The 24,429-nt window shown below is 43.9% G+C and overlaps 1 protein-coding gene across 1 annotated transcript in view; it reads right to left on the bottom strand.

Moving 5' to 3' along the window:
* Positions 1 to 24,429, bottom strand: part of T265_03059 (hypothetical protein) — a gene marked incomplete at both ends in the record, with an annotated part of 38,530 nt that overhangs the window by 5,889 nt on the left and 8,212 nt on the right. The window contains 5 exons of the mRNA XM_009167448.1: positions 3,084 to 3,252; positions 6,310 to 6,330; positions 12,766 to 12,937; positions 16,295 to 16,404; positions 16,961 to 17,036. Coding sequence (XP_009165712.1) covers positions 3,084 to 3,252; positions 6,310 to 6,330; positions 12,766 to 12,937; positions 16,295 to 16,404; positions 16,961 to 17,036 — 548 coding nt within the window. The remainder of the gene's footprint in view (positions 1 to 3,083; positions 3,253 to 6,309; positions 6,331 to 12,765; positions 12,938 to 16,294; positions 16,405 to 16,960; positions 17,037 to 24,429) is intronic.

Below are 24,429 nucleotides of genomic sequence, written 5' to 3'. Positions count from 1 at the left end.
CTACAGACGTTAGAACAGATTAAATTCCATGCGAAAAACGAAGCCTACAAGGTATGAATCATTTGGAGAATAGCTCACCAAACAGTCATTGATAGTCCGTAACATTTGTTATACGAGTCTACCATAACGCCTTCCTTGAAGAGCGGGAATTTTGAGGGTAAAAACTTGTTCGGGAAAGACAATGAAGAAAACCTGCTAAAAAGGCATAAATATACTATGAATGAAGTCTATATTCGACGCATTTACTCAAAAGGCGACCGCGTTAATTGTAAGTTAGTCATGTTTTGGAACCAATTCCAATGTAGCAGATGCTGAGATCATTTGGAACTTTGTCCCGTGCGTACAAACCAACTATTCTTGTCGTTTCATCCAACGACAAACCTTTAAACTGAAGCAGTCTCAGTCACATTACTCGAGGCTTTACATTAGGTCTTTATTAACCAAAGAGACAACGGCAAAATTTGTATGCCTCTCAACCTATCGTTTTAGGTCATTGCAGGGTTGACAGAAGTTGCGTTCACATCAGTCTTCTTTCAGCAGTCCTCCTCTGGTCTCGACACAACTATTCTGGTTAGTCGAAAAGCACTGGACTCCAATTTCGCACCCATTGGAGTTCAGCAACAATGCAGATTCTTGGCCGTGTCGGAATTTGAACAAAAGTTAACCTGTTCACCTGATCAGTCCATTTTTAACGTAGGGCTTGCATGATGGAAAAGGATGGAACCTTTATACTTATCTCAAACTGTCTATAACTTGTGACTACTGGTAAGGCAGATTCACGGTTATCAAGTTAGTGTAGCATGCATCAACTTTATTTACGTTCAACATACAAGACATGATGAATGGGGCAAAAAAGTTTTCAAAATTCAAGACGTTCTTAGTTCCGGACCAGGAATGTATCCTTGACAAAGCCAGTTCCCGTATTTCATTCGACGAATTCGCATCGCTCCAGTATTCTTCATGTCTTCTGGTAGTGGACACATTCTTCAACTGATGTTCCGGTTGCACAACCCTTCATTCGGTTTCTGGCTGACTTTTGTGGATTCGTTGGTGCGAGTTTAGATGAACAAATGTTCTGAAACAATGGTCATTGAAGATCTGGAGACCTCTCAGTTCCGCTGTCCACAGAGTCCATGTCTCAAACCACACGACAAAACAGTCTGTACCATACGATGATATAAAGTCGTTTTGGGTTCGTGGATATGCTATTTTGCCTGTGTGTGTCGCAAATAAAAAATTGTGGTTCGGCCCACAAAAATTCTTGCGCTAACGTCGTCTCTCACACTACAGTCAAGACCGAGACAATGTTGAGATACAGCCCCGAAAAATTTTCCTTGGATTGTACAGGACGTGCTTTCTGTGACTCCATGTCCAGCAGTATGAACTTATATTACAAAGCGAATGTCAAAGGACCTTAGTTCATCCAAAAATAAGTGTTTTCGCCTCGAAAACGAGGACGATGTCGTACGCACAGTCAAGGTGGACGATACCTTCAATAACAGGGTTTTGAAGACCTTTTGGCGTGTGTGTTCGTACCTTGTCGATAAAAAGACTGAAAAAAAGTTGAGAGTGAGAATCCTTGATGGACACCCCTTTTTGTTAATAAAACACTTAGACAGCTCTCCACATACTTATACGCCAACGATTCTGATTATGCAAGGCGTTCGATGCACGCACCAACTTTCACATGAAGTCTACTAATTCGCTGCATTGAATTATGTTCGAAACTGGCAGAAACACTCCTCTGAGATTCAAGCAATGCCACCATTGTGCTTGATTGGAGATGGCTGTACCATGCAGAATAAAAAGCTCCCGGTATTTTGTAGGGATATAGCGGTCTCTTTCCAGTGCAGACTAACCTTGGTGGGGAAGCAGTTTAACTTTGGAATCTACGAGCTGAGTGAGTTGTCCGCTGCTTGTGAGTTCATGCTAACGACTCTGGATGAGTACATGGTTACAATCCACAGAGGCGGTTCAAAACAGTAGGGTATCGATCCATGTCATTGCTTGCTGATGGCAATGTGGTCCATTTCTGTCAGTGGCCGCAACACTATTGAGGAGTACCACGTAACCAGATGATTTTCGCTAGTCTGAAGGTTAGGAATGCATAAGAAGTGTCTGTGGTCAGCACATACTTGAGAGAGTCGATTGCGGTTGCCCGGAAGTATCGAATCGAAACCAAGTTGACCACCCAACTGTGTTTCAACTTTGCTTGCTCTGCCCACCTGTATATTCACAGACCCACAACGATAGCTGGGATTTCAGCCGCTCTAACAGAGTAATCGAAGTACCATTCAAAACTGTCTTTGATAATATCAGAACTGCAGTCTGTTGAGGCGAAGGCGGACAAGATAATCAAACAATAATTAACATTTCGTTTGTTAGATTCTTGTATGACGTTTCAAAACGAACCACAGAGAAGCTGCCATCGACGGACATTCATTCAACCAAGGACCTTTCCACCTGGTGAGTTAGAATGATGCCCAATCTGGTATATTCTATCGTGGTGGTCTTTGGATCACCATAGGTTCGCAACCAGGAGCAGGAAGAGAAAGATGGGGCTCGAATTTCGAATTCTCTTTTCCGATACATAACATGGATCAACTCAAAGCAATCCCACCTTAGAAGCAGTAGCATCCATCAAAGACAACCCGATAAATCGGGTCTAGAGGCTTGAGGAGTGATTTCTAAGTACTTGAAGCTGCTGGGATCGACCGACACGCGGATTTCGTAGCTAAAGACGATGCAAGACCTGAGTTTGGTGAGCTAAACGGCTAAAAACAAACGTTCTCGTTTCACACCTGAGATGCGAGGGTACAGTGGTTACGGTTGCTCTAACTATTCTGGGAGTTACAAAATTTCCTGAATTCCGTCTCCACTGGCTGATCTGGGTTGTGACGGTACCTGTCTGTCTGCTTGTCTACATATAAAGTGAATATCCAACATATGGACAACAGAATAAAAATCGATCCAAATAATAATGCCTAGTGTTACTGTTATAAACCTACCAAATTTAGGGACATCAATTCCGCATACATATAGCAATCGGGTGGAGCGACATGACTGAGAGAAAAACTACCTACCGGTTTGGCCGGTGGACCTGTGTAAGCTCCCGGTGACTGCGGGGTATGAACCGGAACAGGTGGAGGAGTACCAGGAGAGCGGCGGCGTCGGCAGCAGAGACAGTAAACCAACAAGCCGACCAGGACAACTACGCAGATGACACAGATCGCTCCGCCGAGTAATCCCCATCTACAACGTGAAATGTTAGCATATCCTGTGACCATGATGGTTTGGGTGCCAAGATAAGTGATCTACGCAACGGAGCATAAAAAATCCACGTACTAAAAACATCATAGTTAGGCAAGCAAACCCAAAATAACAGAAAAGCGGAAAAATAGAGCCAAGATTGCCAAGGAAGCATGGGAGAGTATCAAATCAGTCAGAAAGCCAAAACCAATCGAAAAATCCCTGTTGTATTGACCATCGGTAGTTAGTCCGAATATAACTCAATTAATTGCGACGGTCGTGGACCTAACCAGTACAATGGCCTTACCAGCGTAGAGTGCCAGTGTAGTTCGGATATCCTGTTCTGTTCCCTGAACTACTGTTATTTCTAACTATAATGATCAGAATAATTGGATGGACACTCGTTTTTTGCACGAACTCAGTCCTGCCTTTTTAAAACGACCTAAGGAAGACACAAGAGAACGTTCCGAGCGTTTTGGTACGCAAGCTGATTTACCCCTGATAGGCGAAAATGACAAAGTCGGCATGAACTGTGCCTATTTTCGGGGGCTTGGAAATGTGTATTTTTGGTTATTTTCTATGAATTTTCAATGGGATTGGTATCAGGACTATGTATGTGTCAATATAAAAAGTTGGTGTTCCGGTAAAACAGCCACACTTTTCTTCTATGAGAATGTATGCAAGGTTCGGCTGGAGTATGTTCTCACTCGACGTAGGACAATCAGCTCAATGTGTATTCGTTTAGCGCAATGGTGTTTACGATCAGTTCAGGTCAAAAACTTGGATTGTGCGACCATGAAACGCCATACCGCGAACCACAATACTATAGCTATGTGGTAAAATACATTCAGCTCAAGAATGCGGATAACAATTACTTCTACGAGAGAAACAAGCATTGTCCGTATAAGTTTAGTCATTTTGACTGGTACTTCATGAATGAGTCTAAAAGTGGTTGAACGGTCAACCGTCTGTTAAGAGCAGGAAGTTAGGATAAAAAAAGAACTGTTGACGCCGTGTCGTAGGCCGTCTACCACGCGGACGGTATGTGCTCAGGCATGCATGTTGACAACCGCCTCGTCATTCGACCGATACACCTGTCTCCAAAAGCGCAGAGAAATTCAAAAACAGATTGAAGCGGTCTGAGGAGGAAATTTGCCTTCGAGCTCTTGCCTGATGGGGTGGGTACTGCAAATCAACATTTAAACATGCAGCGTGACATTTTCCGGCAAACGCCTTTTGAATTCTTCGCGTCAGCACTTTATTGACCACACCGTATTTGGAATGAAGACGGAAGCAGAACAGTGCGAGCTTTGTCTCCGGTACATCGTGGTCTCGAGGTCTCGGCTTGAGAGCGTTACTGCAAACAGTTCTGGGTGGCACTTTTGACACATAAAGGTCCAATTTCTTAATCAAAGTGTTCACTGAGCAGATGCCTTTTTTCTCCACGTGAGCCACGTTGGTGGAATCTTTAGATAGCAGAATCGTCTAGTTATAAATGGCAAGAACTTTTTTCTCATTTGATTCCAAAATCTCTTATAGAAGGCGTTGAGATGGATGAGCTATGGCTAACTCTAGGTGAGCCACTCGATTCTTAACGAAGTGTTGGCTACTCCCAGTCGGTCTTATTGCTAAGCGCTCGGAGCGCATTAGCAGCAGAACTTTGATACCCGTCATCGGTTTCGCGAATATGTCCCATTTCCAACCCATTCTTGGTGTGATATAGCCCAATCACTGCTGCAAGAGCTGTTTATTGTTCTCTTCCGATCGCTANTTCCGATCGCAGCTCGTTGGAAAAATCATAAGAATCTGCAGTTTGTTTCAGTGAAAAATAAAGAATTATCTGGTTGCTGTAGCAACAACTCTTTTAGGTAGCGTCGAAATTCCACTTTGATTAGTCGCTAAGACTGGCTTACTTGCTGAAGGATACACACTTTGTTGATACCCTATTCATCAACTGAATGTTTTCTGGAGGCCAAAGACTCGATGACAAACGCTTTGCGACGTGAGCAAATGAATTATTCCTCATTGATCGTGACCAGTCTTGTCCCCAACAATTTGGGAGTAATCTTTTTTACTTCTGGCATACACCATTTTTGGTCCCAAATACGAGTGCGACTACAATTAGTGACCATCAGCTGTAGTGAAAAGAAACAGCCCTCGTACAACGTACGGCAGTGAAGCATCGGTGTTCAACACTGATGTCATGCTGTCATGATAATGATTGGCCAATAAACAAACTACCCCTATAACGGTGATACTACTGATGGGGGAGGCATGCGAGTAGTATGATTTCTCACAGATCTGCTTTGCGTCTCTTGAAAAGTGAAATGTATTACGGAATTTGTGGAGTTGATCTGTAGCATTTGCTTGGATTTGAACAACAGTCAGTGAAAATCTAGAAAAGTTCAGTAAGACGCGTTAAAAGAGAGGATGGATATTCAGTTTTTGCAAACAAGATGCATATGAGTCCCCTGTCCAATAGTCTGTAACTGTTCAGTTGGTGGTTTCTAATAAATAACTCCGCAGCGAAAGCCTTGTTCCTTTCACCCCGTTTGTGGTGCTGCTGCATGACAAGAGAATGCTTATCGGGGCTGAAGTGTGACCACGGGGACATACAACAGGATATTTTGGAAAAGTTAGGTCGGTACTCCTTAGGTAGAGATCTCTGTGTATTGTTCTCTACGAGGTTAGGATTGTGCACTAAGATTGCTAACTGTACTATTACACTGAGGGATAGAATGACACTAAGACAATAGCGTCAGAGCACAAATATAGTTTATTATTTATTTTCAAGGGTCATGAGAACAGTCCATAAAACAGTCGACTTAGTGAAGATACGGAACCAAATACCCGAATGATAGAATCAGCTGTTCATGTAACTGGTCAAATCCTCGTAAACCTCCAGTGAAGTGCACAGAAGGCGTTGCTGATGGAGAACATTTTGTTTCAGTCTGTTTTGCCATTGACACAAAGCAACAGAACAATTACAAGAACATACTATCATCTACAACAAACTTGTTGATATCATGTACTGATCTCTGAATGTAACGCGACACTCACTTGCTGTATGTGTAGTATCGTCTGAAAAAGGTAAGAATGAAAAACAATCAAGCTACCAGAACCCTTCAGTCGGCTCCACAGCGCACCGTTTGAAAAAAACAAAACTTGAACACAGCACCAAGACAAAACGGACAAAACTACAGTGCAACAGGATATCCCTGAAAAGCTGACGAGGTCTTCGGGCTTAGTAAGTTTAACTGCAGTTTTTCAGGCGATCGGTATGTCCCAATAAGACGGAAATTGGATAGCCAGAAAAGAATATCTGATTACAGACTTTATTTGGCCTGCACTTTCCATGGTAGAATTCATGGTGCTCAGCGTTCTCAACAGCTGGGGCCAAGATCGTTATGTCGGACATAGCGAATCCGATATCGTTATTAGGCGAGCACTATAAAATCAAACGCGAGAATCTGTAATGTCCGTTCCCTCGGCGTTATCCTGAATATAACAGACCCATTTCAAGAAAAGTCTTAATTGCGGCATTGTGGTGGGTAAACGAGATCCAACCTGCTTCAATGAACGTGATGGCGTGGTCTCTCATTCGGTTACCAGGTTTGCAAGCTCAATTTTGGACGTAATTAGGTAGGGGTTCGGACGGGTCGGCGAAAAATTCATGGCGAAATCACAAGAAACTTTTGAACTTCAGCAGTGTTTGACAAATTACCAGCCGAAAGTAATCACCTCAGTACGAAGAAATTAGTTTGCCAACTCTATAGTCAAGATAATTTTAGCGTGCCGTTTTCTAGGGACAGCGAGAAAACTACTACCCAAATTGGCTGCGAGCGGTTTGGTTCTCAAAAAAAAAAACGTCAAAATCCCACTAGTGAAAGTTACGAAGGAAATATTGCAGCAGTGAGAATACTGTTAACCACAACTAAGTAAGCACGTATTATGAAGAAGGACTACCGAGAACATTCACCATCACATAAAGTCTAACGGGTAGGGCCGCAAATTAAACAAGCGATCTTCCCAATTTGTCCTCCCACTAAAAATAGAACACTTCGTTTCAGTTCACGGATAATTGGATAAACTCATGAATAGATCAGATTGTACAGGGAGCCCTCAACAGTTTATCTACCAGCGGAACTATACAGCAAAGATGTGCATTCTCTCCATTTTTATCCAACCTTATCACTGAAGACAGATTGAGACGGATTCGAGAGGCTTCTGAAATCTGAGTGTTTGACGGACTAAGGGGGGAAACCTTGCTGACCTGAGATACCCAAACGATATTTTCCTAATATTTGAAAATGACCAAGCTCAGACCGTCTCTCTTCGTGACTCTGAAGGGCACAGTCATACTCCAGAAGAAACAGAAATTGGACAAACCATTTGCAATTCAAGGGGAAGCATCAAGTTAGCAGGTGCTTCACGTGACTTTGAAGCTGTAACACGTGTGAGAGCAATGTGCTGGATGAAGTCAGAGCGCAAATCTGGAAGTTTAATTCGTGCCACTTGCGGCATCAAAAAGCCACATAAATAGATCTTAGAGTTCTTTTGCATTAGATTGCAGCGAGGGCTGTTGTAGTAGTGAGACAGACTGTGCGATCAGAAATCATTGATCGTCTAGAGCAAAGGAAAGGAAGATCTGGATTTTGAAACATCTGCGCAGACTGAAGAATGGATTGTAGATAGCGGGTAGAGAAGAGATCTAGGCTTAAGTAAATCGAGTTCAAGGAGTGTGTCGGAGCACCGAAATGCCGTAACTGCAGTATCTGCAATATGTCCTGAACGCCCGACCGAATGGATGCGCAATCAGTCCAAACAGTTTTGCAGTTTGTAAGGTGAATTTCTCTGCATTACTTAACGACCCATCCAACATAGATTTAGGCCACGCTGTACAATTACCTCAAGTCTACGTAAGGATGGAGTTTTTCAGTCCACCTGCGGAGGTTGAATTTCGAGGATCGATGACCAAGATGCAAAGGTGAAAGCAACAGTGTTGCCATCAGAAGCGATCAACCTGGGAGACTGAAGCGTTCCGCAAGAGCTAAAGGACATCACAATCACACCAGTGTTCAGGGGAAAGGGGACCCGACAGAAAACTGTCAAAGTTCGAAGAATCATCTTTTTCTGCACTGCATGCAAAATCCCGTCATGTAAATTTTCTCGACCGAATGAACATACGAATTCCGGAAGAAAATATCCCCGAAGAGCAACGTAGGTTCGGGAGAGAATGTAACTTTACTGGATTAATCTTTGTAACATTGTCTGTAAGACCAACTGACAACGAAATTAGTTGTCATAATGGGCTAGCTACACTAGAGCCAAAGAAATTGAAATCGAATGAGTAGACGTCAAGGACAGGGATAAATGAAACAGCAGAAAGGAGCGTAGGCACAAACCCCATCCACAAACCGGAAACATTAGGACGGTGAACGGTTCGGAAACCGGAGATGGGTGAGGTAACCAGACCTCAGATACCCCTAAATATGGGTTTCCATGAGGGGCAGTATAGAAACAGTCAAGGGGAGTAAAAATGGGTGAACCGAGTTATGTTTACAGTTCAAACCACAAATGTTTCAATGAGATTTTGAGGGGCCTTGAGACGGAACTGGGCGTCGAATCATTGTGGTTTGTATTTATGTGATTGATCAATGATGAACCGGCTTCCCAATCAGGGGTTCGGAGTGGCGAGCTACATATAATGTTACTTCCCCAAGAGAGAGGGTAAACCCTCGATCATCAGGTAGAACAGTCTACCACCGGGTAAAGCAATCTGCCATCTAGAACACCGAAATTTTTACCGGCAAGTTTTTGAGGTCTGTTGCGCGGCTGAACCAGAGCAATTTTCAGATGTTCTTAGGAGTTTTTAGCTTCAATCATTTCTTGAAGGCTCTAGATCCAATAACCTTCCAGTCACCGAGAGTATTTCCATCAGTTGAAGTCCGATTGTGCGCCGACGGGCTTTGCACTTGTGACCAGCTGGAATGCACTTCTGAAACTCAAGTACAACTTAATTCGAAGATCCAGTGCTTCGATAAAATGGTTTGAAGTGATCCGCAAGCGGAGCACCCAGCACCTCACATGGCTACACCTCCAATCCGAACTTGGTTCCGCACAAGTACGAGCTGAGAATCACTACAACTGGGTGGTTACCCGGAGATTTACCAGCTCATCTGCTGTAAGGCGAGATTCGCACTTCCCTGATCTGAGTTCATGTATTTCGAAACGAGTGATAATCAGTGACTGCTTCACAACATTTATAGCTGCTAGCACTGCCGTCAAATCATGCTTTGGGTTGGCTCGTATGCGGTGGACACCTTGTAACCAAGTGATTTAGATTGGTCCCGGGACATGCACCACGAAGAAACAGCTTGCATGCAGTTAGCCAAAACGCGTCGGCCTACTGTGTTACAAGAAGCACTGAAACGGTCGGTGAGCTCAAAGTATTCTGGGAGATCTTTAATCAATTGCGAAATGTCTGAGATCGATCGAGTGGTTATCGTTTCAGAGAGGTTTGGCAAACACGAGGGAATTATTGCCGGGCAACGTTTCGGTTCTGACACAAAAGCTTCATCAAGCAGTGATCAAGTCGCCAGCTCGGTCGCGTTTTAAGGTATCCAGGGAGTCAATCAATGAGGTTTCTTATGACTAACGACTTCATCAGTGCTGGGTGTCATTCTGAAGTTATGGTTTGTTAATTTGTGGAGATCAGCCGATAGGTCATCAATGATGCCAACCTATTGGGCACCCAGACCACACGGCTTCATCAGCTGTTGTCCTACGAAAAAGAGGCTTTTCCATTAGATTGCCCCACTCAAGCCTATCCAAAACCTGGGTAATGAACAGTGGCTTCAAGCAGAACAAGTTCCGGCTAGTTCATAACGATGATGACAAGTGGATTTGCTTCCAGATGGAACCAGAAACCTTACCGATCGAACTTAAGACAAGGGAGGTGATTTTGCGAACATCTGTTACATACACCTTGCGTATTTCGTTATCCTTGCTTCTTACTATTTTCGAAACGTCCGGTAAAAAGACAAATGCACTTGAAAGGTAACCTTCGTAGAAAGCTATCTAAGCTGTCAGATGAACGACTACGTATTGAATGAGTGGAGTAAAGTCAGGAGGAAAAACGGGTACTGTGTGTGCAAGGAAAGCGACTACATGGGACCAGCGAGCAACTGAAAATAAGCTCATATTGTAGCAAATTCCAGGCTCTGGACCGCTGACTATTTTTCAAAGGTTAATCAATTATCATACCGACCAAACGAACGTAAACGAAGAGGTCATAGTAAGATCGACAAATGCACCAAGATAAAATATGAATAGTTTTCTGATCAATAACGAATCAAGTAAATCAACCGACTACTACTTCACCTTTTATGAACGAGATAATATATTCTGACTGGCAGATGTCACATCCAGAGTGATCAACCTTAATGGCCGGATCTAAGTTCGCTAAAGTTGGTGTGCTATTAGTTGGTTTCGTAGTAAAACTGTGATGAGTTGGTGTGGTGCAAATTTAGTCTTATTGATAAGTTCTAAACTCTGGTCTAGCTGCAACCACTAAACAGCGATAGACGGCAGCTAGTAGTTTTGTACTGTGTTTTACTCTGTATTACATCCGTCGGCTCTTATGGGATAATAAGGTGGACTTTGAATGTCACCTAGCCTCCAGACAGACAAATCAGAAAGGTAGATTGACAAGACAGCAGAGAAAGCAATTATCTATTACCAATCCACAGAGTAATGACTGTCCATTCCATTCGTGTACCACGGAATAAAATCCAATGCATGCGTCACCAAATCCCCTCGGTAAACCCAAGAACCATCGCAAGGTCAAAGGGGGGTCGTTTTTTGAACGTGCCCCTGATCATGTGGGTAATGTGAGCCCAAGGATGTTCAAAACTCTGTTTGAAACTGAGGCCTCACGTGACTTTGCCCATCCACAACGCACCTGACTGAAATACATTGACGGTATACTTGCCACCATATCAACCATACAACGACAAGCAGTCTTAAACTGTTTGAAAGAATAATGCGTTAGCGTTGCCACGCCACCCGAAGAAAGCGCGAGGAGTGGGATACCACCAGAGTGCCCAAGCCTAGACAGGGGAAGTCGATATGCAGTGGTGTAAAATTCACTACGAAAGCTGAGGGCGAACAGGGAACTACTGGTTTCCTGGGCTGAAAGCTATCTGTTAGCATCAACCATGGATTCTCAGTGGGAATCCACAGGAAACCTAAAACTTTTGGACAGGCTATTGCATTATGAATCCTCTCAGCCACCCAACGTCAAAAGCACAGCAATCGGATCGTTGGCGAATAGTTTAAAGAAACTATGCTCGGATGAAACCAACTTCAGTTCCTACTGAGACGGCTCAGCAGGGTACTACGACAAAATAAATACCCTATCGGATTCATTGCCCAACAAACGGGCAGAACGCTACCCGTAACGGTGAGACAGGGAGACGAAAACCCTGTAGTCGCCTTAGGAATATCCTATGGAAAAGACATTTTGGACACTATTCTAAATATACTTCGGGGATTATGGTATTAAAACATTCTTCCGAATGGGTAACATTTTACTACGACACCTTGTAAGGGCTAAGGTTCCTATCGAACTAAAACACCGAACAAACTGCGTCTACGAAATTCCCAGTGCAGAATGTCCAGCTAGCTACATAGGCCAGACAGCCAGGCGACTCCACGTGCGAATCACGCGGCACAAACGACATGCGCCTCTTCCTTCAAGAAATCTAATCGAGTTTTGAAAAACTAGAATGCGACTCAGTCATTTCACTTCACGAACTTGAGTCAAGCGATCAAATCAACTTCGATGACGCATGTATACTCCAGTCGGGATTCAAGTCACACAGAACGGACGCGCACTGAAACAACCGAACTGCGTCAACGGCATTGACGGTGCCAGCATCCTGTCTATCTGGCTTGGACATATTGCACACCTTATTAGGCATAATGGCCAGAGGTCAAGCAGGAATCTCAACAATGACACAACACAGTCAAACTACACACAATCACCCATGCAGGCACATAAAGCTAACACACACACACACACACACTGATCCAGTTGACTGCCAAATGATCTCAGGAACAAACCAATCCGAAGAAACGACAGCGGAACCAGCTAACGGTGTAGTTAAATTATATTCCATTAATTGGTGAAATTCGAAAAAAGATTGTACACGGCAACTGAAACGTCAGATTATAACACCGTAATCCAATACGCTGTATTTTGACTTTAAACCTCCCTCCAACACATGGCGATCACTCTGTTTAACAAGATCCGAGCCGAGTTTCGTCCGAAACACCTAAGCGGTAAGTGATTTTAGGAGCACAAAACTGCGGACAGACTATCTAGACTAGGTTACTGAAACATCAGGTTTGTGCTTCTGATGGAAGATGCCAGTCCGTGGGTTATGGTACGGTGCGATTGGTCGGGTAGAGCACAGACTAATCGGATAGGAAATAGTGACAAGAGGGACTTACACTTTCTCGTCGTATGAACAGCACACACCGGATCCTCGCAGTTTATCCCAACAACAGTAGCGTTCAAACGGTTGGTTCGGGTCATCCGGACACAAGAAGTGGGAATAAGTACGTACATCACCAGACAGACTGCTCACTTCGACGTGTCGACCTTCGCATACTGTGTACTGGTCTGGGAAGGGGTGTTAGTTGAACAAACAGTCAACCGAAAACATTATTAGCAGTGTGCAAACTTGATCAGTGCTACTATTTACACATGCACGAATTTCACGCACAATACACAAATGAAAACGAGGTACGTTGTGACCGGACAGATGGACTCACGTACACACGATGGTCAGTGTACTGCATGCAAACATGGTAGTATGTCACTAGCAAGAAAAACAACCACTTAGGGGCTAGACATATTCGATAACAAGATATAAGGCATGTCAGTAATTTTAGCCTGATAAGCCATACGAGTAGAGCCAGAGAAAGCACCGCTGAACTGCTTCTTGATACCATCTCAGAACCAGATCAGTGAATGACTTCAATGAAGACGCATGAAACACACTTAGAACTGAAGGGATTAAAAACCGGTACGGCCAGTTGAATGGAACCAAGTGACTCCAGGCATAGTGCATAGATGGATCGGCGAAATGCTGAACTGCAGCAAAAAAGAGGAGTTCCCCTAAGACACAACACCGATACAAAAAGCTTTCATCCACCCTACAGCACTGCATGTCCGCATGTAGCCCAGTTTTCGTCAGAACGGAATTTCAGTGAGGAAGGAACCTTCCAAAGACTTATCTCTTTCGCCTTTCGTTTAGTCGCAGAGAGCCCGTTTATGTTGAAAAATACTGGTAACTGCACAGTAGTTGTAGATGAAGCTGTCCGGCATTTTCAAGGAACGAATGACAAATACAATACAAACTATCACCAACGTGGCAGGCTAACAACTGGCCGGTGTGTTGCTGTCAGGACTGTCATTGGTTTGGAAGTCAAATGCGAACAGCCTTCGTATGATGAACTAGGCCGAACCGGATGGCAGACAGCTCGAGATCACGAGGCCTGTTAACACACGGTGTTACGTTATTGACCACGATTCAGCATAGCATCTGTGTGCACACTTCCAGAGTATGTTTAGTTCATCAAAGTTAGCTACTGCGTGGAGTGGAACCAGTGAGTCCCGCTCGCGTTTCTTGGGGCAGCCTGGAAGTTTCACTTGTGCATTTAATTGTGGACAGAATTGGCGGAAATAATCTTGAAGCCACAGCTAGCATGGTATTAAGGACTAACAGTGTACACGACAAATATACTCATTTGCAAATCACTTTGGTTTTCACGTTGGACTCAGCGGAATCTCTCGTTTATGATAATCCTCAACTGAATGTGCTGCACAAAGACCTTCTCATGAGTGTATTTGTCACAATCAGTCCAATTTGGGTTCAAGTAGAACATAAGGTTGACGGAAACTCGGAGACTACGCCTACCTGACGAGCCCTAAAAGGGCGAAACCGGTCGTGGATTGTCAACGAATTTTCAGCAAACTTGAGAGTAGTTTCCTTTACGATAAAAAAGAATTACATCGTTCTTTGTAAAAATCAACTACCTCTGTAATGTGGTGTCCGTTTGGAAGCTATGCAGGTTTTGAATGCTTTCACAAGTGTTCCGCTGGTAGGGAATATGGTTGGTGTGCGGTCAGAAACGTTCTCACCAAGAATCAACCATGGCGCCTAAACACTTCCAACTCTTTCGAACTCAGCTCAGAGATGATCTCTCAAAGTTGTGGTGTGTCTTCGCACAATAGAACATTATAAACAGCACGGAATGAGATTTAAGCAATCCAAATCTGAAGCCCATCCTTAGACTGACCAGCTCTCTCTTGAGAGGTTGTCACTCAAGGGACAAGATAAGGTGGTACGAATCTGACGGCCTTTTTCCAACGGTACTGTTAGCGCTTCGGATCGGTGATGAGAAGGCATGTACCAAGATAGTTTCAGGAATTTGTAGAAAGTCACTCAGACAGTGGACATTGTTGAGACCGCTGTAGTCGAACCGGTCACCAAAATATTTTTGGCGAATTCAGTTTGAGCAGTAGCCGTCATACGAGGCGTGTACGACGTGTGGTTAATATGATTATACCACCAATATTGCGGGAAAAGGTGGTATACACCTTGTTGTAATGTGCCATTGTAGTCTGTTGCAGAAAGAATAAACAACTTCAAGGCCAATATGCTAAAGGGAAACGTGACTGTTTGATAATGGCAATAAAAGTACGGTAAACAAGCAGTGCGTATGCAAACATAACAAAGACTGTAGTCATAGCATTCACTTTTACCAGAACAATATAAATGTATAGTCACGTTACCACGACAACACTGTTTACATATTTGACGCCTAGAAGGGGACGAAAGTTGTCCAAATCGGCGCCAAACAAAACGCGAGTTTCGGTGTAACCGTAGTGTCAACCAACGAAAAGCGTAGACAAAAGCAAGGCCATATAATCAGGCAAAAACTCTAATCTACCTGTGTGATTTATCTGAAAGCACATGACATCCTGCTACTTTCAGTCTTAGCGTCAGTAGTCAGATAAGCCTGTACGTGCAATCACTCATCGTATTAAAAAAGAACAGCCCTACAGTCACCTGGGGAACAACACGGAGCGAACAAAAGCTAATCGTTAGGGCATCCACTAAATAGACTTCATTCTCGGGTGACAAAAGTGTCATCCAACCAATTACAAATGCAGCTGCACGAAACCGTGAAGCAAAATGGCCTGAAATCAAGGTGTGAAAGGCCTAAAGGCACTATTGATGTTGTAGGGAACCTCCTTAGTGGTGTTAAATGAAAGATCGAATATCAACTGATATGGCGTGTGCCTAAAAAATTGGATCTGGGAAATGTGTTAAGCTATGAGAAACAGGGAGAATGAGATGGCTTCGGAGTTCAACAAAAGATTGCCAGGGACTGTCTGCGACGTTTGGCTGGAAGAGACCCCAATGAAGATATGCATATCCGACCTCGGTTTGCAGCGATCGGTGTATCTGCCAGCTGCCCAGCGGACAAATTGATGGAATGTCTCTCCGACGTGCACTCCGTACTGGATCAGGGTGGCTGACAACAATCACCTGCTTAAAATAGGCATGGTTCGCTCATTAAGTTGTTCTTAGGCTGTTGACTGTTTGCAAAGTGCGACCAAACAGAGGGTGAATGATGGTCAGCCGACGGCGTAGTTTTAAGCTTAGTAAGACTTAGTAAGACTGCCTGATAGTATTTATCAGATTGGAAATCCTATTCGACGGTTGAAGACCATATGCTACAGCAGTCTGCCGTAGTCAGTGGCAAGGCTGGTTCTAGAGTTTGGTTTCCATCCCTCGCTACTTCTACTTTAGTCTCCTCTATGGTACTCACATTCGCTCACAGCTATTCAGTTTAACGAGAAATCGCAGGTTTGACTCAAACTTAAAAATCACTTAGGAATTCGTGGTTCGGTAACAAGGCGCATGAACTGAGTAGTAGTACTGCAAAATATAGGCGTCAAACTTACAGAGATCATGATAAGACCGTAAGTGAATGCGCGGCCTCATTCGACTTGCGATGTAAATGCCACCCAAAGCCGCCGCAGTGGGAAACAGATATTTTAACTTGCCCTTAGATCTGCGGAGCAGAGGAAGGAGAAGGAAATTCACGAGGATAATGCAAAGAGTAGCACTGTTTATGTAGCTGATAAGCAAAATATTGGTGGTAGCCAGAATGACGGTTCATAAAAATGATTTAACGTAGAACGAGAGATTATAACATCAGGCAACAACTACGGACTGTACAGTAATTTGCAATCAGCATCTCCAAAGACAACCGATAATTGAAAATAGTGCAGAATATTGATAAACGTATGATGCTACGGTCATACTATTCTAGTGGATTTATTCGCAGAAGGTAGAGGGGCGTTTCAACTGTACCTCTAACCTCTTGATTAATCCGTTTGTACCGGTCCGGGATTCTACACGGCACGTATATTTAGTCCCAACTCGCTGTGCAGAACACTTGTTCCAACTTTAAATGGCTGACATCGTACTATTTCACCGAAGCGGTTTTTCGGGAGTAGTCACGAAAAGTTGGGCGAGTAATTAGCATTTATGACAGAAGATGGGGTGAGAATCGATGAACTGAGTGAATAAAAAAGTGTACTGAACATGAGATAGAGATAACTCACAGACTCGACGCGCGACTGTAATAACTTCGTTGGGAACCATATTTCTTTCTATAGCGATCTTTGGCATCAGATCCAACTAATATGGATTAGAAAAAGGAAAAACAATGAGATTATTAGCAACATAAATACAGTTCCCGCAATTTGGACCGTTATCGAGCTTTGAACAGAACCCCACAAGAAGTATCTTCGATGGAAAAAGAACGAAATTTCGATTTCTGTTTATTTTAGAACTAGTTATATACAATTTACACCTTGGTAAGAGAAGGCGGGTTGTTCGGGTTACTATTGTGTTGGTGTGATTAGCTGTCGGACGTAAGCCTCAAACAAGGAACTAGAAAATGCTTGAGATCGACTAAGAAGTAATCGTTTCGGGAAAAAGATTGAAAAAGGGTTCAAACAAAATTCCTTGGGCACCGTTCCCAATGAACAGCGTCACTGCTGTGCTTGTACTCCGGTGGCTTGGGCTGACTCTATGTAACCTGTTCGACAGGCCAAGTGACTAGGCTCAGAGGTTGATCAAGATTTAAGGCGGAAGGAGAACCAATCAGCCAAGTCAAGCTAAATTTCTGTAGGTGTCGGCCGAGGGATTTTTGTGCGTTGGGGTGGGTGAACAAGTGTTGGGCCGATGGGGAAACCTACATGTGTTTGAGCCCAACCTATGGTCTAGTGCTTCTGGTTCAGTCCGTTTGATGATCCCTCTTGAACGTCGTTTAAACCGTCTAATCGTCTGTGTGGATGAGCTAGTGCTAAGATGGTTGCGTAACGGGGATGCTGTGAACTTTGGTCGGGTTGGGATTTCCAACCCCACTCCCAGTTTTTGCTAATGATTCTACGTGGAATGACAATCACGCACCTACGTGTCAACCCGGCTTATCTAAGACCGCTTTCAATACGCTCACCAGTTCCACACCCTCGATTCTATTCACGCTGCGATGCTTAGTAATTTCCACCGCCTCGGCTATCAGCCACTGTGGTGTAAACCGCTGTCCTCGTTGTTGGCCAAGTCCAACAGTCTTCGAATAACCTCCGATGTTCCTGCTTTACATGGAATGACTGCTGTGCGAATCCATTCGCTACTGGATCTAGATACTCGAACCAATATCTTTCTTAGTTGACGCTCAGTCAAACTCACCGGGTATCCTATTTCTTGAAGTCTGTTGGCGATCTTGAATTGAGCTGACGTTAGGTCGATCTCTTCTGTGCACAGCACTCTGACTCGACGAAACATCGATGAGACAATACTGGTGTACACGGACTATGAGTGTGCTGATGAGTAGTTCAAGGCGGTTCCTGTGTCTGTTCGTTTCTGTTAGATCATGGTTTTTAATTTCCCACCTGAGTAAATTTAGCAAGGCTCATTAATGTAACGTGCACAGCTAGTAAGGTGCCATTCTGCTCTCACTTGAGTGTGTTAGGAAATCACAACAGGTCTGTAAATGAGGCAAAAATGCCTATATGAGGCTGTTAATCGTTCTGTTCAAAGGGACAGACTCTGGTTATGGACGCTCTGCCGAACGAGATGAAATGAAAGCTACCACACAAACCTCAGATTTGAAAAATAACATCACAAGATACTAATATTAGTTCACATAGCAGAGACGAGTCGCATCGGTTTCTTGATTTATTCAATTAATGATGCTTTAGTCTCACCCGTTGGACCATGTTAATTGATTAGAAAGGAAGATAAAAATCTTTTGCCTACATTTCAAGGGGCGATCTGTTATCCTGGCATTGATCTTGCTGACTGGGTAGCCAGATACAATACCTGATTTCTGTTCCAATGTATGTTTTACGTTCCTACAGCCAGGTAAGACCGGCGTCATCCACTTCCCTTCATATGACCTTTGTAAAAACAATTCAATACAAACGAGCATATTTACATATTCTTCACCAGTGATTAAGTATAGGTTGCTGCTTGGGCATACTCGTACACTGCATTTAAGTTCGTTTGTTGAGCAAGAAAACGTTTAATTTTGCCACCTCGGGTATAATACGAGTTTCCATTGCTTGACTTACTGATATGTTACCACCGCACTGCTATTAAGCGCTGTCCCACCGGAGACAATCGATGTGCCCATGGCTACGTAAGTTCGGACAAAAATTCAGGTCGCAAAGGTAACCTCTGCTTCCTGTGGCTTAGAAATCTCGTATTTTTGGCACTATAATAGATACATACTTGAACGCTCGTGGGTCAACGCAACGTGGTCAAACTGTTCAATCTCACTCTACCAGCAAGTTTGTCCAAACCAGAACGCCACGAATGATGCCAATTTTAAGGCACTCACAAAAGTTTTAATAGCGGGCCCTGGAAACAATGGCACTCACTCCTTTGGCTATACCGCTATCTGAAGGTAGCACCCACGTAGATGAATTTATCAATCACCTCTAGCGTCATCACCATCATCACGCGACGGCCGATGCGTCACAGACACCACGATCAGGTTTGTTGTATCCAGTCGGTCCAGAAGTAGCACTCTCCACTTTGCTCCAGAACATTTAAAAGGGCGAGGCGACATTGCGCAGGAAGTTATTACATTTCGTATTTGAGTAGAATGGGGGGCGAAATGGCTCAGTGGTTAGAGCGCAAATTTACTGATCGGAGGGTCAGTGGTTCAAACCCGACCTCTGCCTCTTGACTTCTGTCCAGGTTTGGGCAACCTGGCAGTATCCCAGCCCTTGTGCCTTTTTTGGGTGGCACGGCAGCTAGACACCGAAAGGATGCTACAGCTGGACGATCTGAGTAGAACTCAAACCAAGTAGTACGACACCATATGCATAACCTAGAACACTTGTCTCATCTCCTAGAAGGAGTTCAAGGCCCATGTAAATGTTTCCATAATAAGAACTTCTAGTATAATGTTGAGCTGTGGGCATAATAATACGTGATCTGATGAGCTACACCTTATCTGGTTAACTTAGGAGAAGATTCGCCGTAGATCCTAACGCTCGTACAGGCCTGACACTCCAAGTCTCTGAATTGAAATGCCGAACTTTCACTCACGAACATGGAAATGAGACCCACGAGGATGCTACATTTTGCTTTTTTCATGCAAATTTAGAGGATCACTTGTAACGACTGTGCATTGCAAATGAACACAAACTCAGTCCATCAATCCATGTCTTTCACCACATCTCATCAGTAACTATATGTGCGATGATCTTATTCACCTGCGACTCACTAATTGTATGTATCCAAATGCTGCGTTTTTAAGGGTGAAATGGGTGCTTACAGATTCTTCTCCAACTGTTTCTCTGTTTCCCTTCCCTGAATCATGTAGTCCTAATTTGCAACAAATAGAAAAACCAGCGTCCATTTTTCCTTTTACGTGGTAGCCGATTGGCGATTCATCCTATCATTTTTTCTGTTAGACGATAGCTGAGAACAGTTGTTTCAGCCAGGGCCAACTGCGAAAGTTTAGATTCCCGGGGACTTCAGCATCCACAATAAGGACTGGCTCCCGTTTCCTTCCCGCACAGATCTCGGATGTCATGAGGTCAGGGTCCCATCCAGCCAGTTTTTAACCCCTTATCTACCAGACTGTTCTGCAGCCCCCTCTTCAGATCGGTATCATCTTTATATTCACTTTTTTCTTTCCAAAAACTTTTCTCTCTCTTCATGTATTCTAGCGATACTCCGCCAACTTCCAAGCAGCTGTCGACGGTGACCTTTGTTGTGTTCAGGGGGAATGCTCCAGGTTTTGTTGAAAAACTTGAAGAAACTCTGTAAAGGTATGGACCAATTAACCTCACATTTTTCAGAAGGGAGCAATATCCACACGGGGTTGGTTTTGCACAGCAGCGGGGGTTGAGATGCACAGTGCGCGGAGGTTGAAGGATGAATTTGGGTCCCTCGGCACGCGCTATATACACTTCTCCGCGTTTTATCTGCTCGTCCATTATGGAAATATATACAGTTAAGTTCACTGTACGAAACGGAGCCCATTTGGAAATAAAAAACCAATCCATTCCGAGTTTGGCTAAAGCTGTCGGTGGAAACTTCTGTTCTCTCGAACTCCTTCCTGAAGTGATTGAAATTTAAGTCTCAGGTCATTCCAATTATAAAGAGCGTGTTTTCCTCAGCTATCTACCTCCGGTTCTTTCCTTTGCTAACTAACTTCTGGCCCGTTTGAATAAATAAACTTTGCCAGCCATCACTAGTTTCGCCATCGGAATTCGGGGTGTCTCAGCGGTTAAGGAATGTCTGTTGGCTGAACCTACCGCTGGCATCTCGATTGTTCATGTCTATATTTGGGCAACCAGCGAGCATCTCAGCCTTCATGCTTCCTTCGAGGTGCATGTCAGCCTGGCACTAAAATGATGTTACAACTGAATGAGCACGGTTAATTTTTATTCAGAATTCTACATTGACCAACCACCTAGCATAACCCCACTTTGTTCCTTAACTTAGCTGCTGAGCAAGGACCAAACTCTGCTTTCAGCTAACACAATCTACTGGCATTTTCCGTTCAGGCTCGAGAAATCAACCAACTCTTTCAACTTCCAAACGTGGTTCCCACTCTGACCCAGAAAGTTATCGAGAACAAATATTAGCACACTTTGCCAAAAGTCTATGGAATGAATTTCGTCAAACACCCCCCTTATGTTATCAAGGATACTTTTCTTTTGAGTAGCCACAAGGGTGACTACTGTCCCAAGGATGACCAAACACGTGTCACGTGTCTGGTCGTCTTCTTTGGGCCATTAATGAGGCGACTGTAGCTGCTCAAGATGAATTTAACCGGGGCTATTGTGATGACGTTTCCTCCAAGCCTTCTATATACGAGCTGAGTTCACATTTAGCAATCCTGCTCAGCGGCTCTGGCATAGGATAACGAGATAGTGTCATCGGACCCAAAAACTCAGAGTTAGAGCTTCCCAAGGAAATATGCTCTCTTCCACGCTGTACAGTCCTGCTACAGTGATGGACGAAGTTGATAAACGTTTTTAATAAACGTGGAATCTGTCACTGCCGGCTAGGTGGCTGGGATAGTCTCTCAAACGAACAAAACCAAGACAACTACCTACTGGGGATTTCACCAATATCCTTGAGCATGGCAGGTCGTAGGAAGTCAGGACCAGTACACCTGAGATGAGGTGCATTGGTACACCCCAAAAACCGTTCCAGGTTCCTTCTCACTGTCCAGGTTTCTTATGTCGGTTAGAAGCCCGAGCGAATAGCAGAAGCTGGTCCACTGGGTTGTTGCGTATGACGTTCGGCCTGATGGTCACTTACATCTTGTTTTGCACCACACCTAACGGCATTTCTCTCACATAACTCCAATGAAATATCCTTTTGCAACACAAATTGGCAGCCTTGCAAGGTCTGCCAGCAAAACCGGACGGTCCGATGACGTAGTAATTATCGGCCAGCTTGGAGCAGCTCAATCTAGCGACGACGACGCGGATTCAAAGCAAGATCCTGTTCCACACCGCTGCAAGTGATTTTGAATTTTTATTCACGGGAAAAGTTTTAAACCGTAACCTGAAGAACTGAAGATGTTAGAATGTAGCAACCGACTAAGTTAGCCGCGGCAGTCACCATTTCCATGTTACATGAACTTCTGTCATTCTTTCTGCATGCTAGCGCAATGTCGGCATGCTGTACCCCAGAGCACACTTGTGCATACTTTTCCGACTTATCTGGGAAGATACTTCCTTTGGTTTTAGTTTTTTTCAGCGCAATTGAGCCTCAATAAGGGCTGCTGGTTCTGTTTAAGTGAGCAAAGAAATCCAATTTCTCCCACCGTAGTCAAAACTTCTTTTGTGTTTTTCCTCTGCAAATTTAATCCAATTTTTGTCGTCCAGAGCATTCTGAGGGTGTAGTTTAAACCACATACCTTCATAACGTGGTGTTTCGCGGTGTTTTTCTCATAGAGTCTCTAGTAGTTTTCCAGACAGGGTCGCTACTATCACGTACCGCATACAAATGTTCAGCGTATATTTATTATAGTAAGAGTTTTTATGAAATAGCAAAGTGCGGAAAGTGTAACTATTTGGTGAGGTGTCAGCGTCATAGACTGTGACCGCTGTAGCGCATGAACACATGCTAAAATGTTGGCTATCCTACGGACCTATAAGCTTTCACCGGAGGCATTTCAGTATGTTTGCAACGCGGATTATCATCTCCGTCTACTATGCCGCTGTGTACCCGCTTGAATGAAACAAGTAGGAAGAGTGCAACGAGCTATAAGACCGGACGACTGGGCACATGGGGGCAAGACCAAATTACGCAAGCAGAGGGGGCACACAATCCGTGCCACGTACAGGTCATCAACATTTGAAGCCCTCTGCTCCATGGTGTACTGAAACGGAATAATACCACATATTGAAAACTAAGTTCTATCTCTACGTCGAATGTACTTTAAAGTTCGAAATCATTTATTTCATGTGAAAACTAGCAATAAGACTTACGTGCCCCACAGTATGTATGAAATGCAAGTCCGATCTCAGAAAATGGCTGAGAAACCTTATAGCCCATCGGACTCACTCGTTAACTTTATCATCATTGAATTTTAGTAGCTTTTGGACAACCCAAATGCTAGCCATGAAAACAACGTCCAACCAAATTGAAAGAGAAAACAAAAAATGTAAACATAACATGGTGTAGTTAACTGAAAATGGAGTACGAGATTGATGCATTGGTATCATGTATTGGACTTGGGTTTCGTGTACGTATGAAAGGGTCCTAAATGATCCTGCCGAAGTACGAAGCATGTCATGGTGCATTGAGTTCCAGTGGTGTTGGGGATATCAATATCCCCCGAAAAACAATGATCCTGCGTACGAAGCATGTCATGGTGCATTGAGTTCCAGTGGTGTTGGGGATATCAATATCCCCCGAAAAACGCTGTATTTTTGTGTGTGAGCGAACTTCCGGCATCTTCAAGGTCAAACTATGAATAAATCAATGGCCTATTGATATTCCAAGAAATTTAAATCCGACGACTTATTACACGATACCATCTTTTTACTGACTTGAGTTCGGAAGCTCGGGACATCGCCTGTTGATCGCGTGGTTTTGGATCATTAAAGTTTGTGTCCGAGGTTTTTCGTCTTTTTACTATCCGCCGTGCTAGGAGTCTGGATCAAGCAACATAGCTGGGAATAGAGTATTGCTACAATCCGCGTATCATATTGTTTGCTCGAACTGTAACATATTTGGCGACGCAAGATGGAGGCATAACAACTCAAAGTAATGTTTGAGCAACAACTGCAACTCATTAAAGTACTCACAGAGCGACTATCAACTACATCTTTGGCTTCACCGGCTGCGTCGAGCGTCCCACAGTCGGTTGATGGAATCGCTGGCAGTATCAACGAATTTTGCTATGAACCCTCAGCTGGCATAACGTTTGATGCTTGGTTTCGTCGCTATGAAGACCTGTTCAGGGTCGATTTTTCACTTCAAGATGATAGTTGGAAGGTTCGCCTCCTGCTCCGCAAACTTGGACCCGCAGAGCATGATAAGT

The sequence above is a fragment of the Opisthorchis viverrini genome, assembly GCF_000715545.1.
Source record: "Opisthorchis viverrini unplaced genomic scaffold opera_v5_41, whole genome shotgun sequence".
NCBI lineage: Eukaryota > Metazoa > Platyhelminthes > Trematoda > Opisthorchiida > Opisthorchiidae > Opisthorchis > Opisthorchis viverrini.
The sequence above is the reverse complement of the archived record's forward strand: the minus strand, read 5'-3'. Positions and strand labels throughout refer to the sequence as shown.